Source organism: Cricetulus griseus, chromosome 7, assembly GCF_003668045.3.
Source record: "Cricetulus griseus strain 17A/GY chromosome 7, alternate assembly CriGri-PICRH-1.0, whole genome shotgun sequence".
Classification (NCBI taxonomy): Eukaryota; Metazoa; Chordata; class Mammalia; order Rodentia; family Cricetidae; genus Cricetulus; species Cricetulus griseus.
Window position 1 is genome coordinate 66250461 of NC_048600.1, and position 23855 is coordinate 66274315.

Sequence of the window (23855 nt, forward strand, 5' to 3'; positions counted from 1 at the left end):
CTGAAGCTGGTGACCGACTAGTATCTCCAGAGCCTTCTGTAGTCTCTGCCAGTGTGTAAGTTATCAGGTCAAACACATCTTTTCCTATTTGTAGTCTCTGCCAGTGTGTAAGTTATCAGGCCAAACACATCTTTTCCTATTGAATGAGGTGGTAGGTGAGGGGTTTACTGTTTGTTTTCTCTGAAAAAATGACTATGGGATCAGCCAGAGCATCAAGCCTCTTTATTTGACACTCTTTAGGAGTGCCACTGTGCCAATTCAGGTGGGGCAGTGGTATTCTTGGCAAAAGATCTTGTTTGTGAGGGGGCAACTTTCTCCTCTGGCTTCAGAAGGGCAGCAGCTGTGGGGTTGCCTTTGCTCCTAACAGTCCTGCTGATAGAGCAATGCCATCACTCCAGCAGCTTAAGATGCAGTAAAGTGCTCAGATTCTAAGGATGGTGACTAACAAGTTCACAGACTCCCATCCTCTTTAAGTTCCCAGCCTAACCACATTTTAGGGGCTTACTTCCATCTGAACTAAGTGGCATGGTGTGTATGGGTTACTGGGGATCAAACCCAGATCCCTACACTTGCTACAGCAGGTGCTCTACCTCCAAACCACACACCCAGCCCAGAGGTGGTGTTTTGTAATCATCACTCTGTAAATTCTCTAGAAAGCTTGGTTGACTATCTGCTCTCAGCGAGTCACTGTCAGATAAGTGCCATGTGGCCAGAGAGTTAGTTACGTAATAAACGGACAAGTTCCTCATCCAGGCCTGAACTTCTATGCACCCAGGAGGATGCTTAGAGCTAGTGTTGAGTTGTGTGTGGACTGCTGACACACACATTTGTAAAGGATACAGGCCATGCATCTTTTTGACCCAACTAAAAGCAATTCCCCAGCCATCCTATGAGCAGAAGAAACATTAAAACTTCACTAAGGTTTTTTTCTTCAAAGCTATAGTAGCGATGTGAATTTACTAAAAATGACACATGCGTTCAATTATCTCTTCTTCCCTCAAAGGATAGAGGGTAATCCTTTCAATCACATGACTTCTGGCATCTTTGCTCTGTCACACACTGGGACAGAAAATTATTGGATAGTAGCTCATTTTCTCTCTAGATGGGAACTAAGCATAATCCTGGCACAAGTCTCTTTCCTGACAATTCTGCACAACCTCTACAGCTCCGGCTACTGGATTTCTATTTACACATTAAGCCCATGACACATCCCATGGCTGGACACAACAGAAAGGACTGTGAACCACACGGTCTACTCCCCAAATTAGGAAAATTGAAAGACGTCAAAGCACCCCAGGGCTAGGTAGTACAGCTCGCTGACAGAACACTTACCAAGCATGCCTGGGGCTTTTGACTCCTAGTACCTCAAAATTTGGGCCCAAATGTTTCTTTATAGAGGAAGGGTCTCTGTGTAGCTCTTGCCTTGGCCTCCCAAATAGTGAGCTATATACATGAAACATACCACATGTATTTTACCTGTGTGCTTTTAAATCTTTTATCTGTGAGTGCTGGTGCCCACCCATGGGTCAGAAGCTTCAGGTCCCCTGGAGTTAGAGGTGAGCTACCTGATGTGGGTGCTGGGAACTGAACTCAAGTCCTTGCCAAGAGCAGTGTGTGGTCATAATTAACACTGTGCTATCTCTCCAGCCTCCAGTGTTATTCCCATGACTAGGCAATAGGAACTAGGTATATGCTCATCAGTATAGTGCTTACCTGGCACTCACAAGGACCTTGGTTCAATCCTCAGTTCTACCAGAAAATAACAAAACAGACCATTAGTAATCAGAGCATCACTCTTAGCTTTCATTACTGTCCACCTATGAATTTTAGATCAGTCTTCAGACCTTAAATTACATTGATTTTGTGTTTACATATATGAGAGCACATGTGCTAAGCTGTGGTGAGAGGTCAGAGGACCATAAGTTATGGGAATCAGTTCTCTGCTTCCATGGGGTCCTGAACCTTCACATGCTGAGTCATCTCTCAGTCAGGTTCTCAAAGTTATTTACATTAATGGAACCATTTTGTTGTGAAGGGGGCTAGGCCCATGGAGTTCTAGACTCAAGGGTATTTCCTGGAAGGCGAAAACGGTTTACTGAGAAATTGGTCCTTTATATAGAGACTAAAGAATTTTCTATATCCAGACTTCTTGATGAGGGTTATGTGTGTCAAGATGGAAAATGATAAGAAAACCTTCCCAATGGATAGTCTCTGTGTAACTGTCAGTATTACTCCAAAAGTGAAATTCCCCTGAATATTATTCACCAAGAGTCAGACTACTCCAAAGCCAGCTCATGTCCAGCTGGTTGACCTGAGACACCTCATCTCTGTGTACTTAGTTCCCTAATTTGTAATGAAACTTGAAGTGAGCTGGGCAGTGGTGGCACACACCAGCACTTGGGAGGCAGACACAGGTGAATCTCTGAGTTTGAGGCCAGCCTGGTCTACAGAGCGAGTGCCAGGACAGGCTCCAAAGCTACAGAGAAACCCTGTCTCAAAAAACCAACCAACCAACCAACCAACCAACCAACCAACCAACCAACCAACCAACCAACCAACCCCAAAAACCCACTGCTGGGAAAAGTACCAGTGGGCTGCTTTCTGCTAGCCATTACTGAGGAACTGCATCACAAGTGCATCTAAACCCTAATGCAAATTTACCTCAGTATCAGTTCTAGCTTCTTGCTGTACAAATGTATCTAGAGAATAAAAATGAACATTTTGTATGGTAAAAACTTATCAGCTGGGCCATGGTGGCATACGCCTTTGATCCCAGCACTCGGCAGGTGGATCTCTGTGAGCTCAAGGCCAGCCTGATCTACAGAGCAAGTTCCAGGACAAGCTCCAAAGCTACACAGAGATACCCTGTCTCAAAAAACCAAAACCAAAAAAGAATAAATTCAGTGCTGACACAGTTATCAAAGACAGTGTTTAGCTAAATAGGAGAGTCCCTCACAGGTATTGCTTATTTACTGTCTGGGTCATTAGAGAAAGAATGTTTTAGAGCTAAATGATAGAGGCATCACTTGTGGGTCTCACTATGTAGCCCTGATTGGCCTGGAACTCACTACATAGACCAGGCTCAAACCCATGATCCTCCACAGGCTCCTGAGGATTATGTGCCACCATGTTCTACTTAAAAAGCTTGATTTTTTTTTTTTTTAAACTATGTGTCTGTGTATGTGAGTGCTAGTGTCTGAGGAGGCCAGAAGCTTTGGATCCCCCTGGAGCTGGAGTTACAGGGGCCTGTGAGCTGTGGATGCAGAAAAACGAGCTTGGGTTCTTGTAGAAATAGTACACACTATTAACCACTGAACCATCTCTCCAGTTCATCGGAGTAATACTTCTAAGGGTACCAGCGCTTATCCATCCCAGTTTTAAACTTTGCTCGTAACAGAAGACATAGTCATTCCGCAACCCAATTTTCCAACAAAGGGACTACCAGAGCCCATCTCTAGAAGGCTGGTATGGATGACAAGAAACTCAGGCTCACTGCAATAGCTGTTTCAACTACTAGAGAGACTACACAAGTGGTTCAACAGAATTTACTTGTATATTTTCCATTTTCTATACTATTTGAAGGCATAGGATAGCTTTGTATTAGCTTTCTACAATACTGTGTTTTAAATCTATCCAGTAAACTAAGATGCAGTACAACTTGTATACAACTGAGGAGGTGAGAAGCAACTCGGCAGGCCCTGGTGCTCAACAGTTTCAGAATAAACAGGTAGCGTGCAGCTGCATTAAAAGGTAGTTTGCAAATATTCAAGTTACACCAAGATTCCTTCCAAATCTCTGCCATGCTCAAACCAACACAACCGGCCATTGCTAATACTGCGGCACGGCGTTTGGTAAATGGTGATGGTTTTACTTTCTTCTTAATCAAAAGCCCGTGAAGGTGCTGCCACACAACAGAGTCAATCAGCTCTGCTTGTGGCCGAGGTGCCAATTGTGAAGTCACAATAGGTACAGTTTAACATGAGAAATGCACGTTAACAAGTGGCCCAAATACAGAGCTGGACAGAATCAGACCAGTAAGTCTATAATTACTCAACTGAACTAACATAAGTACATTCAAAATAAAGCCGGAGATCAGAATTGGTTTTAGACTCAAATTTGCAGACTTTCTTGATAAAATAGAAGTATGATCTTCTGCAGTTGGAAATGAAGCTCTCAACTGGTGGAGAGCTAGAGACTTCTCAGTCCCTCCTGCACAGATAAGGAAATAAGTGACAAAGTCTCTTGCACTGAAGTTATGTATTTTAACAGCTTTACATGTAATATTCATATATAAAAAACTTTAAGTGCTTTTCTCCAATTTAAAAATCTAAAGAATTCAAAAATAAGGCATTCAATATTTGAAAAAAGTACAGATTTACAAAATGTGTATATTCTGTCATGAAAACTCCACACCAACATTATACACTTGGAAAAAAATACAAACAGGATATATTACAAATTTATGCAGCAATAACTTAGTTCACACCATGCAATAAAAAGTACATTAATCAAGATACACAAGCTTTTGTAGGTTCTAAACTGAAGGACTTTTTCTTTTTTCTCTGCAGAATCCTTAAAACCCGTGGCACTTAAAACTTGCTAGCCTTTCTACTGGGAGGTAAATTATACACAACAACGATGAAAAGATGAACAGACCAGGTGTCTATTATGAATCATTCCAGCTTTGCTCAACAATGGCCGAAACTCTCTTCTCATACTCCCGTTTGTTTTCCTGATAAAGCTGTGCTGCTTGGCTATTTGCTGGACTGTTTGGATTTGGTTCATCCAACAGAGACTAAAAGAGAGAAGAAAATGCTTTTCAGTTATATGTCTATTAATAGGGCTCAGATGAGGACAAAAAAATTACTCAAAATGACAGAATTATTTGGAAGTTTCCATGTCATCTTTTAGGTCTCAAAACCTTCAGAAGTGGCACGAAACAGGTTTCTGCTGCTAAAGAACATAAATTTCTAAAACAATTCCCAGTTGCCTTGAGACCTCCCATTTCAAGGAAATCAGCCAAGAACAATATTCATTTGAATATAAGAACTTCCTCACCAGGAAACAAATAGCTTAATTTGGTTAGGCTCTAACACCGGTAAATACCTTAGTAGCTTATTTTTATTGACCTTTTACTGCTACTATCATGTTTTTGGTGTGCTCAGGTCTCCGGCATGCTAGGTAAACCGCCCCCCCCCCCAACAGCAATAATGTTGGGTGAGCCTTGCTCCTTTGATAAATAAAACATCCATGTTCAGCAGGGAGGGAATGAAATAGTAAAGTTGGCCAGAGCGGGAAGGGATGAGCAAAGAGTAATGAGCAACCTAAGGGCAACAGTTGCTCTTCTATGTAGGTATATTCTATGTGGAATATCCCTTTAAACACATGGAACATGGGAACAGCAATGGACTATGGGGGGGGGGGCGACACCACACACAGGGATGGGACAGACAGAGGGTGAGCAGGACAGACAGGTAATGGGGAAGCAGGTATGCACAGGGTCAACGACACAGCATGAAACATCATGACATTCTCTATCTAGAGATGAACCGAACTAACAGTAAAAGACTCACAAAGACGGACATAAATTTTGCTCCCCCCAAATCAGCACAGCCACAACAGCCTCTCCAGACTCACTGGCAAACTGTTACTGTCCCTCTTTACAGACTTTCCTCAGTGAAAAAAAGAGGTCACAGTTCTTTGACCGGGCAGTTCCTAGAGGTCCCTAAGCAATCTTAACTTCTCAAGATACTACGAGGACATGAGTAAGTCTGACCTGTGAGAATGTGTAGCACATGACTAACAGGTTGTGACTAGGCATGGTGGCACATAGGACTGTATCTATAGCATCGGAAGAGAGGCAGGAGAATCAGAGGTTAAAAGTCATCCATGGGACAGACTAGGCAACAATAGACACCACCACCAGAGGAAACAAGTTTGTGGATTAGACCTTAGATGTCAACTAACAGAACAGCCCAGGGTTCCTGTCTGTGTGCTGCGTTAGTTCCAGGGCACTGGCTGGCAGTTTGTTTCCTTGGTTGTTAAGACTGCTCCTCTAAGTGACTGGTCATGTCCCACAGAATGCGGAGAAGTTGTGATGCTTCTGAACACACACGTACCTGAATTGAAGTTAAGATGGAAGAGACATCATATGTGGGACTCCATCGATTCTGCAGGATATCTAAACATATGCTACCATCAGCATACACTGCAAAGACAACACTGAAGTTAGTTACCACTGCCTCACAACCTAGTTAAGAGAGTATGTCAGCACACAATACCTGACCAAGTAACAGTTCTGAATGTCAGGTAGTAAACTAAACCCTGCCATCTCACTGGAAAACTTGTTCTGAAAAGTCATGTTGGTCTCACTTCAGAAGTCCCAGGGAGAGACTTTTCAAAGCACAACATATATTAATTACTCCATTTTGGGTTCAAGGTTGTAGCTCTGTGGTAGAGTGCCTGTTTCGCACAACACAAAACTACACCACTCTTTTTTTTTTTAATTAGTTCAAGTTAGGGAACAAGCTTGTTTCACATGTAAGTCCCTTCTCCCCTTCCCTCCCCTTACTCCCATCCTCCCCCTCACCCCCTACACCACTCTTCTTAAGTCTCAAACACAACTCTTAAAAAAATGATGACACATTCAAGGTACACTACTAATGTAGTCATCATAAACGCCATCTATTGTGTTTCTCATGAAAATAAGGGATTTTTGTTTGTAGCAGGTTCTTACTATGCAGCTCTGGCTGTCCTAGAACTATGTATATCAAGCTGGTCTCGAACTCACAGAGATTTGCCTGCCTCTGCCTCCCAAATGCTGGGATTAAAGGTGTACGCCACCACTGCCTGGCTCCATATTTTCGTTTTTTTAAAAAGCACGTAAGTACTTTCACTTTAAGTAAATAACAAATATTTGCAAAATTATGTCAAAATATTAACAGTAAGACTTGACAGCTGACCTTTAATCCATCCTTGTAATATACTCCATGCCCCAACCTCTGGTCACACACAAGTAGAAGAAAAAGGCAGAAGTTAACATGCACTGAAACTTTTGACTACCTGGGACATACTTTGTACCCTCTTAGACCAATGTTACAGACATTGCCAATGCACAGAACTTCATTTGTTTAGTAGTCTCATGTAGCCCAGGTATGCTATGGAGCACAGAACAGCAATGAGCTTCTGATCCTCCTGCCTCTCTCTACCTCTAAGTAAGTGTTGGGCTTATAAACATGCTCCATTACTTCTGGCAATATTGCCAAACTGAAAAACCCAGAACCACGATATCCTCCATGGCAACAGGGTTAAAGAGTGGGCGTTTGAGCCTTTGCTCAGGGCTCCATCCTAGGGTTTCTTTTCTTTCTATTCCCATTATTGATCTCTGTGCAATCATATCCATCCTCCTGGCCTCACCTTGTTCTCTGTGTGCTCAGTATTACTAATTGAATAGTAGAAGTCAGCCACTTCTCATCTGTCCGAGGATCAAATGTCACATCCCAAGCCAGAAAATAAAAAAGCAATTGAAAATATTCAAGTTTTGAACTAGTTTTGAAATGCAAAAGGAAAGTTGAATCCAAATGGCCATCAATTGATCAAAAGGAAAACAGAAGATATCTAAATAATAAAACATTAGACTGTTACCTCCCAAGAGAAATGGAAACTGGCCATTTTGATGGTTTAACTGTGTCTGACTACACCAAAACTCCACTGAATTGTGTAATTAAAATGGACAAATAGGCTGAATGTGGTGTTTCATGCCTTTAATTCCAGCACTTGGGAGGCAGAGGCGGGTGGATTCTGAGTTCAAGACCAGCCTGATCTACAAAGCAAGTTCCAGGACAGCCAGGGCTACACAGAGAAACCCTGCCTTAGAAACCCAAGTAAATAAATAATAAATACAAAGAAAGAAATAAAATGAACAAGTAGAATGGTATACACATTGTATACCCCTATGTTTGTATGTTTGTATGTATCTATCAATCAAACAACCCAGGATTGAGGATGTAGCCCAGTCTGTAGAGGGTTTGCCCACTGGGTAAACTTGGAGTTTGATCCCTAGTGTCACATAAACTGGGTGTGGTGGCATCTGTACATAAGCACAAAGAGATGAAACCAGGAGATCCTGTGTTCAAAGTCATCCTTGAATATATACCAAAATGAAGGCCAGCCTGGCTATATGATCCCATCATTTAGCTTTTTATTTATTTGAGCAAGCACACATGTACTTGGGTGCTCAAGTAACATGTGTAGAGGTCAGAAGACTACCTATAGGAATTGGTTCCATCATTGGAGTCCCGGGGATTGAACCCAGGCTATCAGAATTAATGGCAAGGTACCTTTACCTACTGAGCCATTTTGAAGACCCTAAAATCTTTATTTTTATTTTGGGAGACAGGGTCTCATGAAGTCCAGGCTGGCTCTGAAGTTACTAAGTAGCTGAGAATGGCCTTGAATGCCTGATTGCCCACCATCTGGCTTGAATGTGTGGTTTATAAAAGCCAAATTTCAGGTGAAATTTTTGTTAAGCAAATGATGTTTATTACTTTTTTTTTTCTCGAGACAGGATTTCTTTGTGTAGTTTTGGAGCCTATCCTGGCACTCGCTCTAGCAACCAGGCTGGCCTCGTACTCACAGAGATCTGCCTGCCTCTGCCTCCCAAGTGCTGGGATTAAAGGCGTGCACCACCAATGTCCGGCTGTTACTTTTAATTCAGATGTTATTACAATTAATTTAGCTCACACATGGAACCTTGTTAGGATTCTAGGTAATACGGGTATGGAAGTAATATCTGAAGACAGGCCTAACTATAAGAATAAGTTACACCCAAGGGGAGGGACAAAGTCTCCCATGCCCTCATCCCATTACTGACAAAACCTAAGAAGCTGTCACTTACCATTTGGATGAAACATTTTGGATAAGAACCTAACAGTTGGTGGTTTATTTGGATATTCTTCAGAAAATTCTATTACTAGTTTAAAAGTACCTAGGTAGAGAACAAACCAAATCACAGTAAGACAAACATTACTTTTAAACGTCTTCATCAAATAATTCTTAATTCCTTACCAAATTATGCACAACCACACGTTAGCCAGAGAACTCTGAGTTAGCATATAAAACATCTAACATACTTCTCTGTTAGACTGTGAACAACTGATGCTGGCAAGTACTTGGAGGACAAGCACTTTCCATGGGCTACTACAGAAGTGTGGAGTGGGAACAGTCATATCTTGGCTGGCTGACTGAGTGGGGGTGTATGATTTATGTGTCCAGATGGGCATCACACCAGGGGGAGGTCAGAGGTCAACTCTGTTTTGAAGTTAGTTCTTTCCTCCCACCTTTACCAGAGTTCTGGGAGTCAAACACAGGTTGTCAGGATTTGTGAGGCAAGTTCCTTTATCCATTGAGCTATCTCACCAGTCCAGACTGTCATATTTTTTAAAAGGCAACTAGGCCCTAACTACTAAAATTTTAAAAATTCACACTTTAAAGGAACTAGACAGTTTTTTTTTTTTTTTTTTTTTACAGCTTAAAAGAAGGGTGCAAAAAAAAAAAAAAGTCACTAATGGACTAGGGTAGCTTAGTGAAAAAGCACTTAGCTGACATGCCTGAGGTATGATGCACAACACTGAAAATCAAAAAGGTGTGTGTGTGGGGGAACCTTAAAAAAAAAAAAAAAAAAGGATGCCAAAGGATTCTAGGAGAGCTGACTACCACCTGGCAAAGGACAGCTTAGGGCTGGGTGCTACTTCTCTAGGTCTGCTAGTCATTCTTTCAAGTAAATTTGTTCCCTGAAAAAGTCAGCAGCCCAAGATGTAACTGACTCAACTGCAGAAGTGCTTTTGTCATGTCCCTTCATCACAGACAACATTTTTTTTTTTTTGGTTTTTCGAGACAGGGTTTCTCTGTGGCTTTGGAGGCTGTCCTGGAACTAGCTCTTGTAGACCAGGCTGGTCTCGAACTCACAGACATCCACCTGCCTCTGCCCCCCAAGTGCTGGGATTAAAGGCATGCGCCACCAACGCCCGGCTATCACAAACAACATTAAAGAGCAGACTGAGAGATCCAAATTTAATGGTTCCAGCAATTCTGACAGTTGCCAAGACATTTTTATATGCAAAGAACACAGCCACTCTTAGTATATAGTATGGGTGGAGGTCTCAACTTGTTCTTAGATGCAAAACTACTTAGGTATGGATCTAGCTTAGACTGTTTCTATACCAGCAATGCAAAGGTCAACAAGCACTGGTATCAAGATGGTCAGTCACACAGTCTCCTGAAATGGGACTCAGACACCCTGAAGGGTTTGTGGATTGAACACAACCGAGAAGCCCTGAGATAGCTAAAAAAGCCTGCTACAGTCATTCAGTACTTCCTTGGATTCCTTATACCTACTTAGAAATTAAGTATGATGACATGCATACATAACTAGTAAGAAAGAGGATAAGCTGAGCAGTGGTGGCGCACGCCTTTGATCCCAACACTCAGGAGGCAGAGGCAGGTGGATCTCTGTGAGTTCAAGACCAGCCTGGTCTACAAGAGTTAGTTCCAGGACAGCCTCCAAAGCCACACAAGGAAAACCCTGCCTCGAAAAACTTAAAGAGGATAATCCCAGCACTTAGAAGGCAGAGGCAGGAGGTTTTCTCTGAGTCCAGGGCAACAGAAGGGGCTACAGTGAGATCCATCTCAAATATAGATCTAGATTATTCTACAGAAATTGGCATTATTATTCTTCAACCAGTATATTACAGAGTCAAGTACAGTATCACTTGCTTAGTAGACTTTCAGGTTATCCCCTGACAAATAATTCACAGACATTCTTACCAAATGTGTTAACAAATTTTGAAGTCATTTTGATAATTATTGCAAAGCTGTTTAATTTTTAAAAATCCTCTATAATTAGGGAAAATCTTTAAGTACCTGTTTAAAATCAATTTAATAAACCTAACTGTGATTACAGATTAGAACCAGTCTTCCATTTTCCTGGTTCCTATTATATATACCCAATTTGAGATGCAAATTACTACAGAATGCTTTGGGTGCTACATGCTAAGTAGTGAAGCTACTGATAGCTATGGATTCAGAGGACTCGGGGAGAGCTTCATAGTGGAGTGCTTGTTTGGAATACACAAAGCTCTGGGTTTGATCCCCAGCACTGGGGGAAAAAAAGACAAAAAGAAAAATTTTATCACAAGACCGTAATCAATGCAGATAACTCAGTAGAAAATTGTAATTACCCTCTTGGTATTACCTCAGGAATACCTTCTGCTAGTCTGCCCAAATATAAAACTACTCTTAACACAGACCCACTACCTAGTCCCATAGCGCTACATGCAAATCATGTTACACAGGAAACTGGTGATAGAGGTGTTCAAGATGATCTGCAAAAAAAGATCCTTGTCAACTATGAATTTTCATTTGCCTGCTTAATATCCATGGAGTTCATTAAGAGTAAAATCTGACTTCAAATAGGTGTGTTGGTGATCAAATCTCTAATTTAAAAGCACCCTTTTAATATCATAAAGAAAATAACTAAGAGTTACTCACCATCTTCAAAGGGTGTCCCTTCTGGTCTGAAAACAAGAAGATTTCTGATTAAAAGAATTTTTTTACTGTTTTTTTTTTTTTTTTTTTTTTTTTTTGGTCTTCAAGGATGGAAAGGATAAACTGAGAAACTAGAAAAGGCTGCAGTCATCCAGCTACCAGGAGAGCTGTACAAACACCATTGAGTAGGCCAATATATAGTCTTAGCTTTTTCCTAATAGAGCAGAAATGACTTTCAATGTTCAAGCTTTTCTCCTCACTAAAGGATAATTTTACTCAGCAAACTTGTCTATGATTTCGATGTAAAAAGAATACATACAGTGCAGCTGGGTGGTTGAGGCACACACCTTTAATCCCAGGCAGGTAGGTCTTAAGTTTGAGGCTAGCCTGGTCTACAGAAAGAGTTCCAAGACAGCCGGGACCACACAAGGAAACTATCTTGAAAAACCAAAACTCAGAACAACAGTATACAAGTGGGTATGGTGCCATACACTTGTTATCCCAGATACTTACGAGACTGAAGCATGAGGATGTCAAGTTCGAGGCCTTCTGGGCATACCAGTGAGTGAGTACGAGGTCAGCCTGGGCAACTTGGCAAGACCCTATCTCAAGCCAGAATTTTTAAAAGGGATGATTTAACACACACAGAAAAAAAATTGGGTATCATAGCCCAGGCTGGCCTGACCCTGCACTAATCCCCCTGCCTCAGATTCCTGCGTTCTAGGGCTTATAAACATAAGCCAGTAGTATACTTAACTATTTGGATTTTCTTGAGATAAGGTCTTGCTAAATAAATAGCTCAGGTTGGCTTTTAGTTTGTGATCCTCCTGCTTCAGCCTTCCAAGTGGTATGATTACAGATGACTGAACCCAACGCTTCAGGAAAGCTGGGCAAGCACTCCACCAACTGAGCTACATTCCCAGTCTCCCATCAGGTTCTAAATGTAGATTCTTTCTTTCTTTTTTTGGATTTTCGAGACAGGGTTTCTCTGTATTGCTTTGGAGGCTGTCCTGGAACTTGCTCTGTAGACCAGGCTGACCTCCAAGTCACAAAGATCCACCTGCCTCTGCCTCCCAAGCGGGGATTAAAGGCGGGCGCCACCAACGCCCGGCTTAAATGTAGACTCTTCTAAGATGGCCCAGTAATTAAGAGTATTTAAAACTCTTACAGGAGTTTGGTTCCCAGCACCCATATCAGGTAGCGCACAACTTCAACTACAGCTTCAGGAGATCTGACTCTCCCACCCCTACCTGCCCAACTTTCATGGGCACCTGCCATCTTGTACGTGACACCCTCTTCAACCCTAGTTTTTAATCAATTACCAGGACTGACTGCAAAATCATTCCACAGCCAGCTACAGTGGCAAATTCCCACAATTCCATACAACAACAGACACACATAATCAAAAATTAAGTTTTAAATAAAAAAAGAGTATGCAGGAAGACAGTTCAGCAAATAAGAGTGCTTGCCATGCTATCCCTGGAACCCAATGATGGAAGGGGAGAAGTGGCCCAACAGTTGCCATCTTATCTTTACAGTGAGTGCTGTGGGTTACAGTGTACACCGTACAGTGTATTCACAGTGTACACTGTACTGCTGTGAGTACAGTGTACTCACTCACACAGTTACACACACACACACAAAGAAATAATAATAAAAAACAAGAATTTAAGGAAGTATGAAGTATGGTGGCCCATGCCTGTGATCCCAGCACTGGGGAGATTGAGGCAAGAGACTCCCAAGGACAATCTGGGAAATTTATGGAAATCTTTTTGCATTTTTGTTTTGGATACCTTAGTCACCAATTGCTGAATCAAAGGGTTGCACCCCAACCTTTGCCAACAGTCCACCTCAAAATAAATTTTTAAAGGGGCTGGTGTACCTTGGTGATGAAGTGTTTGCCTACAATGTGTAACGTGCACCAGTTCAATCCTACCATCACGAAAAGTAAACCACTACTTCTGAAACATTTCCTCTCAGCATATAGATGATTTTTAGCTGATATTCTTGTTCTCAGTATTTTGGTTTCAAGCCTTTGTACATCTCCAACAGCATGAGCACACTTACTTGCATGGCACATTTTGTATGAGCTAATTGATTTCCTCTCCTTTATCACTCCATTTAGTTTAAAATATTTACTTTTTTTAGTGCTGGGGATCAAACCCTGGGCCATATGCGTGGCAGGTAAGCATTCTACCACTCAGGTTCACACAAAGCCTTTAAGCCTTCATTTTATCTGTTACCTGGAGTGGCTGTAAAACCATAATCTAGACAGCCAGGTACAGTGTCATACTCCCACAATCCCTGCTACTCGAAGGCCTAAACAAGAGGATCACTGCAGCCCAGCTCAAAATTACCCTGGGCAACATTTGAACACCCTGGCTCAAGTGAAAGAAAACCAAATAAAACTATATGTAACAGCAAGGAGCAAACTAATTTTATGTAACTGTCCCAGACTCGATGAAATATTTCAGGGGTTGGGTCTACCAGTAAGTTGGCGGGAGTACCAGTAAGCAGGCACACATGAGGCCCTGGGTTCAATGCCAGCTTCTCTAAAGAAGTGGTACCCACCTCCACCCCACCCAGTGAGTTTCAGATTCTCCCTCAGTCTCTTTCCTTAGTGCTTATATACTTACTTTTCTTCCGGAGTCCCCACACACCTGTCATCCGGTAACTATTTCAACTCACCCAAATATAACTGCGTTCCATTGCATGATGTTGTTTTCAGATGGTGCACCACTGACCCCCACGGGTGGGTCCTCTTGCAATCTAGAAATCCAGAGTGGTCATTTTCAGAGTTAACATAAAGGTCACCAAGGTCAAATTCTACTGAACCTATTCTGAAAGACTGGCTAGATTGACTTTCTTGTTATCGATGGAGCCAGAATGAACCACAACTTAAATGAATCAACCAGGTTAATAAACTTATTAATAGTACAAGTGATCTCTAAGTCCAAAGGGCTAAGAGATCATCCCTCTTCAAACCACAAGATTTAAGATGTGGTCTCTTGAAGACCCATGTTTCCAGACTGCACTCTTAACCCACTGAAGAGTTATAATCTTAGCAGTAAAAAATATGGCTAGACAACCAGCAACTTGTGCTGGGTGGTGATGGCATATGCCTTAGAAAACTATCACTCAGGAGGCAGAGGCAGGTGGATATCTTGTGAGTTGGAGGCCAGCCTGGCCTACATAGTGGGTTCTAGGACAGTCAGAGCTACATAGAGAAACCCTGTCTTGAAAAACAAAAACAAACAAACAAAAAAACAAAGAAAAAGGGAGAACCTGCAAATTTCCTACCTCAACCATGCAAGGATCACCAGTCCTAACCACAGACACTGCACAACACAGAATTGTAGTCAATCTCTGTATACTCTAAATGACTAAAAACCACATTCAATTTAACTAGAAAGCAAGTTTTATTTCGTGCCCTGTGCTTCAGACAGTGGCTTTCTAAAGTAGCCGGAAGCTCCTGCTAGTTTTCCAAGCAGCCAATTTTAAAAGCTGTTCAAAGGCCAAATCTACCTCAGACCAGGACTTCACAGAGCTTCCAACAGACGTCATCATCAAATTCTTGTAACCTGAAGATCCTTGGAAAACTACCAACTTAAAATCAAATAAAAGAATTGCAAAAAAACGAGCAAGAGATAACAATGGATATAACTGGGAAGTTTTATTTGCGTTTCAGTCATGGAGCTAATCAAATAAGGTGACTTCAAGCCCTGGGTGACTTTTGCACCAAAAAAGGGCATCCTTTCCTGTCAGATTAAAAAACAAAAACAAAACCTCTACCTCTCCCTCTCACACACACACACACACACACACACACACACACACACACACACACACACACACACAAATGAAATATGTTATTTTCAGATGGTAGGACACTTGGCAATCAAGTCCACATAAAAAGTGTACTGTTTGGTCACTCTCAAGCAGATTAGGCCGCTGATAGGGTTTACAGGAAGTACTACTTACTGCTTGACTCCCCACTTTTAAGTGGCCAAAAGCATCAACAAATGAATTAAATAATGTCTAGGGTCCAAGACAATGGCTTCTAAATGCTTCACACAGGGCTCTATAATGGCGAAGTTAAGAGGTTACTTCCTGAGCGGCAAATCTAAGTTTCTATATTACAGATTTGTCTCAATCACGGCAAGTCTGCCCCCAAAAGAAAACAAGACTATCTGGACGCTGGACTTCAGGTAGTTTCTGCACTTGTACGTTTCCAAAGAAAGACAAACAATTGGAAGAGGGAAAAGGTCATTTTCTTCCTCCAAGCCCCGTATTTCCCAACAAACCACTATTTTCCAAAAGAACGCCCAGGTGGAGTATCAGATTAGCATCAGGCTGACGGAAGGCATTTTTCCAGGCTAGGGAGGCTATAGATAGGCTTTTATTCGGCAGCCAGATCTCAGTTCCAGAAGGCATTGGCAGCACGAGTGACCATCTCCTGGCCCAGGTTTCCCGAGCCAGTTCTCAAGGTCCTTCCAGGTGGGCGGGGGCAGAATCGGGTTTCGGGGGATGGGCTAACCACCTCCGGCCCTCGCGCAGCAGACCCCACCCTCATCACTGCAGAAAGGGAAGGGACATGGGGCAATATTCACCCTAACCCCAATCCAAACGGGAGGCCGCGGGGCGCTCTAACAAAGCTGGACTGGTCTGCCAAGCGAAGCCCCAGCCTCAAGCGGAGCTCACTCGCACCGGCTGGGGAGGGGACGCCGCAGGGCACAGAGGCAGGAGATGAGGCGGCGACAGCTGGCCTAGGTGGGCCTTGGGGACACCTAGGCCCAGCGATGGCCTTCTTACTTCTTTGGGGGAAGGGCAGGGGGCAGTAGTACCAACCATCTTTACTCAAAAGGAGGTACCAGGCGAGGGAGGAGTGGGAGCCGCCGGTAAACCGGGACTGCCGCGGATGCCGGAGGCCCACAGTCCACCCCCTCAGGGTCAACAGGGGAATAGGTCCCGGATCCCCGCCCTGCAGTCCTACGGATTCGGGAAGGAGCCGTCATATTGGACTAAGGCGAGGGCCCTTACCGCTTGAAATCCCGCATGAGCCTCCTACGGGCCGGGGTCGACATGCTCCGCAGCTGCCCCGCGGTCAGTCTGAAAGAAAAGAGTCCCGTTCGGCCCCCCCACCCCCCGGCGCAGCGGCCGAATCACTGTGGGTCGCCGCCGCCGCCGAGACTGCACAAACAACCCTGCAATGACGTCTCCCTCCGCCGCCTCCAGATCCCTCCGCCCTCCGCCAGTACCACCGCGGGAGGAGGGGGGAAGGGGCGGGGCGAGCGGGCGCGCGCGCGGCACCGGCCGGCGCAAGGGGCCGTCTTCCGGGCCGTCTTCCTGTGGGGAGCTGGGCAGACTCCGCTCCCTGCTCACGCTGGACACCGCAGGGTCAAGGCCGCTGGAGGCCACATGCTACCTCGACTCTCTCCCCCCGTTGCTAGTTTCAGGTTCGGCCGGACGGGGAGAGACGGACGCATCCGGAGCCTGAGATTTCAGGGAGAGGAGGTGGGATGACGTCAGGTCACGTGACCACTGGCGGCGTTGTCAACAATCCACCCCTGAGGGGGAGGGAGCGAAGTATCTAGAACCACGTGTTCCTGTGACGCCATTAGAACAGGTCACGTGACAGCGTCGACTCGCTCTTGGTTTGGGGTCTAAGGAGGCAGGTCGTTGAGTTTCTGGGCTTGACACCTCTAGTTATACCTTGTTCTTTTGGCCCCAAGTATAAGGACTTTGCCTAAGGAGACGTTGTGGAAGGAGCCGCTTGCGTTCTAAGTCTTTAAAACGGAACAAAAAAAAATCTGGATTTAATTCTGTTTCAAGTGACTTAGCAACTCTGGTACGTGGAGCAGGTACTGAAAGGGTCGCGTAGACTTACAATAAACAGCTTTGAATGCTAAGGTCGGCGCAGATGAGATGGGCTCTCGGTCACTGGGACCAGTAGCCTGTTGGTGCTAGTGGGATACGGAGATGAGACTGGAATAGCCCTTAAAGACTGCACAGAACTTTCCTTAGTTGGGATCTGAATCTGCCTGCGTTTGAGGCACAATGTGGAGGTGTGACTTTAGAGCATATCAATGGGCTGCTGGTCGTCAAAGAAACCTTCAAAAATGATTCAGATCGGGGAGAGATCGAGCAGACATGAGTGGGAGGTATTTCTTGAGTCTTAAGATAACTCATTATGGGTTTTGAAATAATTGCAAGGAGAGTGCAAAAGGACAGGAAGAACCCGGTCGTGCAGCAGTTCAAAAGCCTTGACCCTGCAGGCTTCTCCTTTTCCGAGTCACAGAATACCCACCCTCCGTTTCTAGTTCCAGTTTGCTACTCTACGGTACCGAACATTTTAGTAGACGCGGAATTCTTAGCTGTAGAAGGAGGAAAGGAATGAGAATCCACCGCTTCACTCCTGCCTATATTTCCATGAAACCAGGAACGGTTTACGTTTGCCACTGTCTTCAAACTCTGAATTTTCTCTTCATTTAAAGTAACCTTGAGAACCCGATGACTTGGTGCATTCTGCTAATCCCACCGTTCAGGTAGTGGAAAGGATCAGGAGTTTAAAGGTAGCCTCAGTGACAGTGGAATGGTGGCCACCCTGGGCAGCCTGAGGACGTCTCATCTTCCCCGCCCCCACCACCGTAAAGAAAGTAACCTTGAGGATTGTTAGGTAGGTCTAACTCCCCCTAGCCGCTGCTGTGCACTCACAATGCGACTAAGTTAAAGGTTAAGTGTTCTTTTCTCCTTTTTGAGGTGTGCGATAGAACCCCAGGGCCTTACACGGCCCTTTAAATATTTATTGAGCCGGGTATGACATGCTGAGCACAACCTCAGCATGATAGAGGTGGTGGCAGGAGGATTGCAAATCCCGTGCCACATTGAACTGCATGGAGAGAAACTGTCTCTGGGAAAAACAGTGAGACAGTCTCCTTGAGTTCCCTAGGCTGGCCTGCAGCCCCCTTTGAGTAGCTAGCATGGGTAACAAGTGCCTTGCCTTTTTAAAATTATTAATTTGCCATCCAGCCATACCAATCCTGCTCTTGTACATGGTTAAGAAGGAAGGCAAACGTGTGGGATTCTATGCAGTGAAATTCTTGAGACTCTTATTTCTTAAAAAAAAAAGCAACAATCGCTTATCTAGTAATTTATAACTTCTCTAGTAATTTATAACTTAGAAATGTATTTTTCCAAGATGAATTTTTTTTTCCCCGAGACAGGGTTTCTCTGTGGCTTTGGAGGCTGTCCTGGAACTAGCTCTTATAGACCAGGCTGGTCTCGAACTCCCAGACATCCACCTGCCTCTGCCCCCCAAGTGTTGGGATTAAAGGCATGCACCACCACCGCCCGGCTAAGATGAAATATTTTGACAAATTCCATGTACTTCCTTTGTCTCAGAGTTGGTTCTCTTTCCACCAAGCAGACCCAAGGGATTGATACCAAGTTGTCAGGCTTCTTAGCTTTTTCCTACTGAGCTATCTATCTCGTTGACCTACATGTACTACTATTCCAGTTAAATCAGGATCTCTAGAAGTGGAGCCCTTTAAAAATCTTTACGGTTTATTTAAATGTACATTCCGAAGTGTCCTTGTATATCACTCAGTCCAGTGAATTGTTTGCTGTCCTAAAAAGTTTTGTGTTTCATATGTACTGAGAAAACTTTTTTTAAAGGACTGCTAGGGCCAGACGTGGTGACGCACACCTTTAAGCATGGCACTTAAAGCAGGCAGATGAGCTCTTGGGAGTTGAAGGCCAGCCTGGTCAACATGGTGAGTCCCAGGTTAGCCAGGGCTACAAAATAGACCCTGTCTCAAAGCAAAAAAGGATTACCAGTAGTTGGAAAACACGAAGGAATAGCTAGAGTTTTAAAGAATTGGTGTTAGAAATGAGTCAGGGGAGTAGCGAATGCTGAGTTTGTGGCTTAACACTGAGCTGTGCCCTTTGCCCAAGAACCATCTTGTCCCATGATTAAGGATCAATGTCGACTCTGAGGTCGAAATCAGGTGTAAGGAATATTAATATAGCGTAGGCAAACTGTAGTCACAAGGCTTCCTTGGATCAGTTGTCTCTACTGAAAATCAACCTCTTAGGACCGGGCACAAACAGGTGACCAGAAGTCACCTTGGCCACAAAACGCTTTCTTCCCGGCGTAGAATGAGCTCACGAGGGCGTCCAATCTGCGGCAGAAACCGCCTCCCCCATTCTGCAAGCACGCGAAACTCCTGCACCCCTTCCCCTTCCACCTAGCTTCCGCTTCATGTCACTTTCCCTTCCGGGTCGGGACCACAGCAATTTCCAATCTTGCGTACTGCGGTTCGAACGCGGCCAGGCCCCGCCCCCACTCCGTTGCCAGGGCACCGGGCCGCCCAGAGCCCGCGAGGTCGGCCAGGAAAGGAGGCGAGGCCTCCCTATAGCCGGCTGGGACTTAGTGGAGCCGGGCAGGCGGGACTACAGGATGGGCTGAGGCGGTGGCGGCTTTCAGGACGAGGTCGAGAGGCGACTCCGGTCGGGGCTGCTTAGACTGTGGGTTTGAGGGGAGGGTGGGTCGCGTGGGTGACTGCAGTACCAAAGTGGGTGTTCCCACGCTTTGTGGACCTCAAAGGATTCGCAGTTTGTTAGTGGGACTTTTTAACCTGGCTTCCGTTGTCGTTGGTGTTTTCTGAAAGACAACTCATATTCTAAGTCCCGTATTCTATAAAGATTTCTGAATTAAGTGTGAACCAGACCTCCCTTTAATTTCTCAGTCCCAAAATGCCAGATAAATGCAGGTCACCCCTGTGTTCTGGTCAAAGTTGGAGCTTCTCTTAACAACCTAAGAGTTCCCATGAACAGGCTGTGCTGTAGCCAGTTTTCCCAGTTTTTGTTCTTCTATTTGAATACGTTATCCATCTTGAAAATGTAAAGTGTGAACTTTTAACATTTTCTTTATTTCTGTGAAGCAGAAGCCAGCCTTGAAAATGGAGATGTATGAAACTCTTGGAAAAGTGGGAGAGGGAAGTTATGGAACGGTCATGAAATGCAAACATAAGGATACTGGGCGGATAGTGGCCATTAAGATATTCTATGAGAAACCAGAAAAATCTGTCAACAAAATTGCAACGAGAGAAATAAAGTTTCTAAAGGTTTGTTTCTTTTGCTTTTTATTATATATATATATATATATATATTTTTTTTTTTCCCATTGGGTCTCATCTTGCTATGAAACCCAAGCTGGCCTAGAACACTTAATTTTTCCAGTGCCGAGATTTACAGGCTACATCACAACACCAGGCAGCTTTTGCCCTGATTGTGTAAGTCAAGAGAGAAATTGGGTCTTGTTTGTTTGTTTGTTTGTTTATTTTTCAAGACAGGGTTTCACTGTGTAGTTTTGGATCCTGTCCTAGAACTCACTCTTTAGACCAGACTGGCCTCGAACTCACAGAGATCCACCTGCCTTTGTCTCTGCCTCCCGAGTGCTGCAATTAAAGGAGAAATTGTTATAGAATAAAAATAAAATGTATGAAAGAACATTTCCATTAACAGATATACTAAGACCTGCATAGAGGAATCCTCATTGTCTACAGATTGTAATTTTTTTAGTGATAAATGATCTATGTGCTTCTGTATAACAGAATTATAATATTTCGAAGACATTCAAAACTATTCAACTATAATACTTAAAGAGATCCGCTTTGTACAAGGGATTGTGGAAGAAGGTAAGACTAGAAAGAAGTAAAAATTTGTTCCTTAATGACTTATAACCAGGCAGGAGGGTACATAAAAATAATCCTGAGTAAGAGTGACTCTTACTCTGTGGTTAAGAGCACTTATTGCTTGTGGAGGACTAGAGCAATTTCCAGAACCCACAGGAAGAGGCTCAAACTGCCTGGGGCTCCAGCTCTTTCTGGCCTCCAGGGATACCTGCAGGCTTGTATGCATAATCACATACCCACACGGTTTTTTGTTTTGTTTTAATGGTTAATATTAAGTACCACAAAATTCTTTTTGGCAGGGTAGGTTTCTTGCAGAAAATGTGGTATGTTCTTGGCCTTGAAGGATGTGTAGCATTTGGGTAAAGTAGAGCTATTAATGAGTTCCAGGTTAGGGGGAGTGGGAACAGCATATACTCAGAAAGACTAAAACAGACAGAGCAAGAGTGAAAAGGAAAAGAACAGATACTTGTCTATGATTTTCTTGTATAGAATTAGAAAATTGGAAGTTTATTTAAAAATGTTTTAGACTAGGAAGTCAAAACTTGGTTTGGGGGCTTGATTTGTAGTAGTTCGGTTGGCAGATTGCTAGCCAGTCTTTCATGAGGCCCTGGGTTTGGTCCCCAGAACCACGTAAAACTGATTGTATGCCATCCTGTTGCCATCCTCTGTTATATTTTGAGTTCTAAGCCAGCTTGGGATACATGACATCCTGTCTCAAAAGCACAAACCTGATTTTTTTAAGAGATGGAGAGTGAAGATTTAAGTTAATTGTAAAGAATTAATCTGTTAAGTATTAATCTAGCAGTGTTCTGTGGAGTGTATTAGAAGACTGAAACCTCAAGATGTCTGATGAGAATTTAATTCAGGAATCCTACTAATATCGTGAGGCCTTTTTAAAGAATTCAGCAGTATAAATGACATAGGGAAAGGAGCTGGAGATGTCCTTGAAGTCCAGAGAATGCTGCAGTTGGTGTAAGTTGGAAAAAAATTTGAGAACTAGTTCAGTTTTGGAAAAGTGGACCTAGAGATGACAGGAATATTTAAATAAAGACTATTAGGCTTCTATAAACAGTATCAAAAGAGATCATGTGTGATAGATAGGTTTACTTGGGCAAAGAACTGAGGAGGTGGATAGTGCACATTCCTTGGGAGACCAGGTCCAAAACTGGAGACTGAAACTGAAAACAATGCCTCCAAATACAGATGTTCTATTTTGCTGAAATCTAGGTGCTTTGAGGGTTCTCACCTTGACAGTGGAGTCCAGATACTTTATATGTGATGAAGAGTACAGCTATTCATGCCTATTTTTATTTGGTACAAAAGAAGCATTTTCTTTCCATTTCTTCCTTCCTTTTTTTTTTTTTTTCTTCAAGACAGGGTTTCTCTGTATAGCCCCGGCTGTCCTGGAACTCATTCTGTAGACCAGGCTGGCTTCAAACTCAGAAATCTGCTCACCTCTGCTTCATGATTGCTGGGATCAAAGGTGTGCACCAACACTGCACTGTTTTTTCTTTCTTTTTATCTGTATTATATATATAAATCAGTTTTCTTCTAAAAAGAATACTATGCTAACATCTGGGGACAGTTGAAACTGTTCTATTTGTAGACTTATGAAGGAAAATTAAAAGCTAGTAAAGACATGATGATTTTTTTGAGACACCAGTCCCTGCCTGATGAAATGAAACAACACTGTCAAGTAATTTGTGCTCTTTTTTTTTTTTTTTTTAAGATTTATTTATTATGTATACAGTGTTCTGCCTGCTTAGATGCCTGTAGGCCAGAAGAGGGCACCAGATCTCATTACAGATGGTTGTGAGCCACCATGTGGTTGCTGGGAATTGAACTCAGTATCTATGGAAGAACAGTCAGTGCTCTTAACCACTGAGCCATCTCTCCAGCCCTAATTTGTGCACCTTAAGTGAGAAATCAAATTAGGAAATAATGTCTTTGATCTTCTGCACCTTCTGCTTCCACCTCCCTAGTGCTGAGATTACATATAACACCATGCCTGGGTTGTGTCCCCCCCCCCCCCATTTTTAGATTACATTTTACCATTTATTTTTTGTGTGTGTGTGTGCATGCGTGTGCGTGTGCGTGTGCGTGTGTGTGTGTGTGTGTGTGTGTGTGTGTGTGTGTGTGTGTGTGTGCATGCACATCGACAGCACACATGTAGAGGACACAGGGTAACTTGCAGAAATTGGAAGGTTCTCAAGGATTGAACTCAGGTTGTCAGGCTTGACAGCAAGTGCCTTTACCCTTTGAACCATCTAGCTCTCAGTTTTATGTGGTGCTAGGGATCAGTGCTTTGTATATGCTAAACAGCACTCCACCAACTAAGCACCAGCTCCAGTCCTGTTTAATAATCTTACAAAACTAACCAGTAGTGACCATGGAGATGAACTTGAAAACATGTTTTGTTGCTATAACTATAGGCAAAAAACTTCGTATTTGAGACATGGTTTCACTATTTATCCCTGGATATTTTAGAATTTGCTGTGTTGCCAGCCAGTGGTGGCACATGCCTTTAATCTCAGCACTCAGACAGGCGGATCTCTGTGAGTTTGAGACCAGCCTGGTCTACAAGAGCTAGTTACAGGACAGCCTCCAAAGCCACAG

At 43.4% G+C, this 23855-nt stretch overlaps 2 protein-coding genes and 1 long non-coding RNA gene across 18 annotated transcripts in view; 1 reads left to right on the plus strand and 2 right to left on the minus strand.

The window, feature by feature from the left end:
• Window positions 1-200: 200 nt before the first annotated feature.
• LOC113835573 lies at window positions 201-2474 on the minus strand. Its single transcript, XR_003487334.2, has 2 exons — window positions 1714-2474; window positions 201-372 (listed from the first exon to the last, which is right to left on the minus strand). It is a non-coding gene; the product is annotated as an uncharacterized LOC113835573 (long non-coding RNA).
• A 1055-nt stretch (window positions 2475-3529) lies between these two features.
• On the minus strand, window positions 3530-17047 carry Ube2b (ubiquitin conjugating enzyme E2 B). Its single transcript, XM_027427583.2, has 7 exons — window positions 16970-17047; window positions 16585-16653; window positions 14233-14313; window positions 11548-11573; window positions 8897-8986; window positions 6120-6208; window positions 3530-4795 (listed from the first exon to the last, which is right to left on the minus strand). The coding sequence occupies exons 2-7, from the start codon at window positions 16626-16628 to the stop codon at window positions 4667-4669; spliced, it is 459 nt and encodes a 152-aa protein (XP_027283384.1). The 5' UTR covers window positions 16629-16653; window positions 16970-17047; the 3' UTR covers window positions 3530-4666.
• A 20-nt stretch (window positions 17048-17067) lies between these two features.
• The window catches only part of Cdkl3 (cyclin dependent kinase like 3), a 90317-nt gene continuing 83529 nt past the window's right edge, over window positions 17068-23855 (plus strand). For 11 of the 16 annotated variants that reach the window (XR_004770856.1, XR_004770855.1, XR_004770858.1 and 8 more), the window contains exons 1-2: window positions 17068-18220; window positions 20490-20669. Coding sequence is in view for 11 of the 16 variants with exons in the window: in XM_035448058.1 (XP_035303949.1) it covers window positions 20505-20669 (165 nt within the window). In the remaining 5 variants the exon portion in view is untranslated. The other 5 variants (XM_027427567.2, XM_027427572.2, XM_027427570.2 and 2 more) reach the window with 5 other exon arrangements.